The 4661-nt window shown below is 37.6% G+C and overlaps 1 protein-coding gene across 1 annotated transcript; it reads right to left on the bottom strand.

Moving 5' to 3' along the window:
- Nucleotides 1-331: 331 nt before the first annotated feature.
- LOC104602572 (uncharacterized) lies at nucleotides 332-3033 on the bottom strand. The gene is made up of 4 exons (XM_010266301.3): nucleotides 2503-3033; nucleotides 2291-2388; nucleotides 2134-2199; nucleotides 332-1702 (listed from the first exon to the last, which is right to left on the bottom strand). Exons 1-4 carry the CDS (start codon nucleotides 2928-2930, stop codon nucleotides 546-548), a joined length of 1749 nt encoding a protein of 582 aa, XP_010264603.1. The 5' UTR covers nucleotides 2931-3033; the 3' UTR covers nucleotides 332-545.
- Between the last annotated feature and the right edge of the window lie 1628 nt (nucleotides 3034-4661).

Here is a 4661-nt window from a genome sequence, read left to right as displayed (position 1 = left end):
TTAAATAAATAAAGATCAACATTCAAGTATAAATTTCCTCGAGGAGAAGTTGCAGGACTATTGAGCAATTGGGTCCCAAACCACTGTAAAGAAATGAGGAAGAAGCTAGATGCTGGTATTTGCTTTTTTTTTTTCTTTTGTTCTGCGGGAAGTGCAACTAGCAACCCATGTAAAATGATGCAACAAATTGCTAATAGAAATAGACCAAATTATAATCTACTAAAAACAAGAATGCACCTAAACCAACACCAACTTAAAGAAACCGGATCATATAATTTAGTATTACTAAATATAAATTGTTTATAGCTTGAACGTAAACCCTATCAGCAAATACCACAATCACTACCAAACAATTAATATTGTCAAAATGCAAGTTTCATCATATGAATCATATGGAAACAAGAAAAGAGAGATCCAGTCTAATCGCCAAAACTTTCAACTTAGAACACTCAATGCCAGATGCATACAAGATAGCAAAGACAGGTTTGAGCACGGATGTTGACAAAACTTCAATTTATATTCGCCGCCAAGGTGTCATTCCCAAGCTAAAAGTTCCTACTTGCAACAGGTTCATAATCTCCACTGGGCATGTCTCGTGTTTGGTAATCCCTATTTGGTGTATTTCCCATATTCATACTGCTCGGCTTCTGGTAGCTTCTGCTCTCAGCATTGTTCATGCTTATGTTACCAGGTACGTCTCTGTCTTGGTAATCTCTACTTGGTATGTTTCCCACGCCCATGTTAGTGGGCATTTCCCTGCTGTGGTATTCTCCATTTGGCAGACCTCCCATATGTGTCCCCCGATTCTGATAATCACTGTTCGATACATTTTCAATGTCCCTGGCCTGGAAGTCCTGATTTTGAACTGGTGGTCTCACATCCCTACTCTGATAATTCCAGTTTTGAGAGGGAGGTGGGATGTCTCTACTCTGAGAGTTCCAATTCTGTGTTGTTGGTGGTGTGTTCATATCCCTATTCTGTGAGTTCCACGTCTGCACTGGAGATGGAGGCATGTTCATGCCCCTACTCTCGGAATTCCATGTCTGTGCTGGAGGTGGAGGAGGTATATTCATGTCCCTACCCTGGGAATTCCAAGTCTGTGTTGGAGGAGGCTGAGAATTCCAATTTGGTGTAGCAGGCGGCATGCTTGTGTCCCTAATCTGGGAATTCCAATTTTGAACCGGTGGCGGTGTGTTCCAATTCTGCATCTGAGGAGGTACGTTCATATCTCTAGCTTGGAAATTCTGATTTTGCACAGGGTGTGTTGTATAGCTATTCTGGAAATCACGATTCTGCATCGGCGGTGGTGGTGGTGGTCGGTTCTGGAAACCTGGGTTCTGCACTGGTGGTGGTACATTTAAATTTGGTGGTTGCACATTCTGAGTCTGACTTGCAAAAGTCTGATTTGGCATTGGGGAAGGTGGTCCCTGGTTCTGGAACTCATGATTACCAACGGGGGGCACTCCCTGGTTAGGACCACCCTGGTTCTGAGGCACAGAGTTTGGTGTTGAAGGGGGTGGAGGTGGCGGCATATCCCTGTTCATCATATTCTCCCTCCGCCTCTCAAAGTTTCTCGACCTATCATAATTCCTTGGCCTGTCATTACGCCTTGATCTTTCATTTGCCCGGGCATTATTTCGGACCCATTCTTCATGATACTTGGGATCATATGGCACAGCTTGTCCATCAATAAACGGTTCCCCTATGGACAGATTTCGAAGAAAAAAATGAAATAGAATGCACCAGAGATCAAATCACTCATCACAAATGCAAAACAGGAAAATATAAAAAAAAAGAAGCAAAATTCATTCTGCCATCAGCATCAAGTGTAGAAAAAGAATCAGAGTGCAGTTAAAAAAACATATAAATTGAAGTTCTCGATCATAAAGAGGAGAGTTTCATTAGAAAGTCATTTCAGGAAAATAAGCATGAAAAATGACAAATTAAGCTCCAAGTAGCAAGTGGGATGGGAATTAAGGATCCATAAAAGAGAAAATAAGATATTATAAGAACACAACTTGAAGTTCAGGAGATGTGAAAAGGGAAGTTAAACCCCGTAAAAATATACAGAAAGACTGAAATGGGCACCAGTAACTAAGGCATTGTTGTACATGAAGAAGAATAGAATTATACCTCCATAGCTCTTATTCTTGACATCCAGATAAGAATCGGGAAGTACCCATCTAACCCTTGGCAGCTCTGTTTCAAATAAAAAAAGATAAACTAAAATACATATGCCAGAGAGAGTTCCTCCAAAACCAAAATAAAAAATGCCAAAGACGCTAAGTACCCTTGATTTTATACGAGAGTTCCTCTGAAACAAGGCATCCAAAGGCAAAGTAATGCCTCGTCGATACCGAGTAAATCTTTCTCCGTGCTTCGTCTTCACTGCAACAAATTAAAGAAAGAGACAATTCAAGAAAGGAAAAACCCTAATCATAGAATACCCTCCACATCCGCAGTGAGACCAAGGCAGAGACTTTTAAATGTAAGTGGCAATACCTGCCAAGAACCTGAGCTAGGGTTTTGATATAGCTGTCAATGATTTCGTCACGAGTGATATTAGGGTCGGGAGGCTCCATGACGACAAGCCAATGCTCGAAGTCGCATCCATCCAGGAGTATCGTCTCCTTAGGAGGCCTATTTGACGAGTCATTCATCGACCGCGTGGACAAATTCCGAACAACCAAGACTCCATTGCTAACCATATCATTGTTGTTACCTGCTACAGAAACCCAAGGACAATAACAGGAGAGATATCTTAAGGAGGGCTTCTTTTGATTCTGCGATAGCGCGGAATTAAAAAGTGAATCAAGGTTAGGTTTTGTTGTTCCATAAGTGGAGGAAAAACGAGGGACGGTGGTGTTGGGCTTGCTGGCTGCCCCTGCTGCTTGCCGCCTGAGAGAAACCAGGGCTCGACGAGGAATCATTTTGACCTCCTTCTCTCTCTCTCTCACCGCTTAAACCCTGCGGCACGATTTTGAGAGGGGCGGGGATTTAAGAACTTATATACAGTATGAAAGAACAATCTAGTATCTAGGGTCCTCAATGTCGTGTATACATTATTACAGCGATGACCACTTGGCCGAACCGTTGGATCTGTTTATTCTTAAGCTTAGGTCGTTGGGCTCGGCGGGATGCTGTCATGCTGGTTCAACGAGGATCGATCGTAGATGCTTTACAAAGTTTAGTTTAAATTTCTTAAACTACCCTTTTGATTTACAAAGTTTAGGATAAATTTCTTAAACTATCGGTTTAATTAATTTATTAAATATATCCTTACTGATTAGGGGTGAGTATTATTCATGGTTAAAATTGAAATATCGAATCGAAAATTTTAGTTTTGGTTTATCGGTTCGGTTTTTTTGGTTTTTGTGTAATTCGGTTCAATTAATTTGATTTTTATAAATTTCGATTTTCAGTTTTAGTTTTTAAGGTTAAAAATTCGGTTAATCAAAAAAATCAAATTAACTGAAATTCATTATATAATATACAATATATAGCATACTATATATTTATATATTAATATATTATATATAATGTATTTATAATGAAATTCAATTTCATAATATATATATATATATATTATAGGTTATAATATATAATATTCTATAGGGAAAATTTCTGATTAGTACCTTGTACTTTGGCTCGAGTGATAATTTGGTCCCCGAACTTTAAAATGTAACAATCCAGTATCCGAACTTTCAAAATGTGACAATCCAATATCTACCGTTAACTAGTTCATTAATCAATCATTAAGTGACATTTGAAAAAAATAAAAAACACCATAAGAATGCCATCTAATTCTCTTTATCAACCATCCAAACATTGAAAATAAAATGAACAATCCCAAATTCTAGATTATTCTAAATAATCACCAACTTTTTGGAATAGAAGAGGCTAAGATTTGGCACTGTTCAGTTTTTTTTTTTTTTTTTTTTGTCAAAGTTTGGAAGATTGATAAAGAGAATTAAATGGCATTCAAAGGGCATTTTTGACTTTTCAAATGTCACTTAACGACTGATTAATGAATTGGTTAATGACATGTGCTGGATTGTCACATTTTGAAAGCTCGAGTGCTGAATTGTCATATTTTGAAAGTTCGAATACTGAATTGCCGCATTTTAAAGTTTAGGAACCAAATTATCACTTGAGCCAAAGTACAAGGTATTGATCGGGAATTTTCCCTATTATATATATATATATTAATTAAATTCGATTTTTAACTGAAATAACTAAAAACCAAACAAAAAATTTCAATTTCAATTATTTCAGTTTTCTTATAATTTGATTTCGGTTCAATTTTCAATTTTTGTTTATTTTGGTTTTTAAAATTTTGATTTATTTAATTCGATTTTTAACTAAATAAAACGAATGCTCATCCCTATTACTGACTATTGTCTAACGCTATCACTACTGCTTTTGAGTTTTGACAATTGACTATCTGTATGAAGTATAATTTTCTTCCTTAATTAAGCCTTACCGTTACCATTAACATCCATTAATTAAACTTTACCGTCAACATCGATTAATTAAACCTTACCCTTACCTTGAAAGTTGAAACAGCCATAAACCGAGCTGACTCGGTCCTTAACCAGTGGTGGCAATAACCCCCTCTCTCTCTCCGCCCTCTCTCTCTCTTCAGTTGATCGTCACTGCCT

The sequence above is a fragment of the Nelumbo nucifera genome, chromosome 2 (assembly GCF_055504915.1).
Source record: "Nelumbo nucifera cultivar China Antique chromosome 2, China Antique-T2T, whole genome shotgun sequence".
NCBI classification, from domain to species: Eukaryota; Viridiplantae; Streptophyta; class Magnoliopsida; order Proteales; family Nelumbonaceae; genus Nelumbo; species Nelumbo nucifera.
Note: the sequence above shows the minus strand (reverse complement) of the source record. Positions and strands in the feature narration are given on the sequence as shown.

What these genes read in the sequence shown, in the direction of transcription:
- LOC104602572 (XM_010266301.3), bottom strand. Translation starts at nt 2,930, where the DNA reads ATGATTCCTCGTCGAGCCCTGGTTTCTCTCAGGCGGCAAGCAGCAGGG. An exon ending in CTAGCTCAGGTTCTTGGCAG is followed by an intron (nt 2,389 to 2,502) that starts GTATTGCCACTT and finishes AATTTGTTGCAG; the next exon opens with TGAAGACGAAGCACGGAGAA. An exon ending in CAAGAATAAGAGCTATGGAG is followed by an intron (nt 1,703 to 2,133) that starts GTATAATTCTAT and finishes ATCTGTCCATAG; the next exon opens with GGGAACCGTTTATTGATGGA.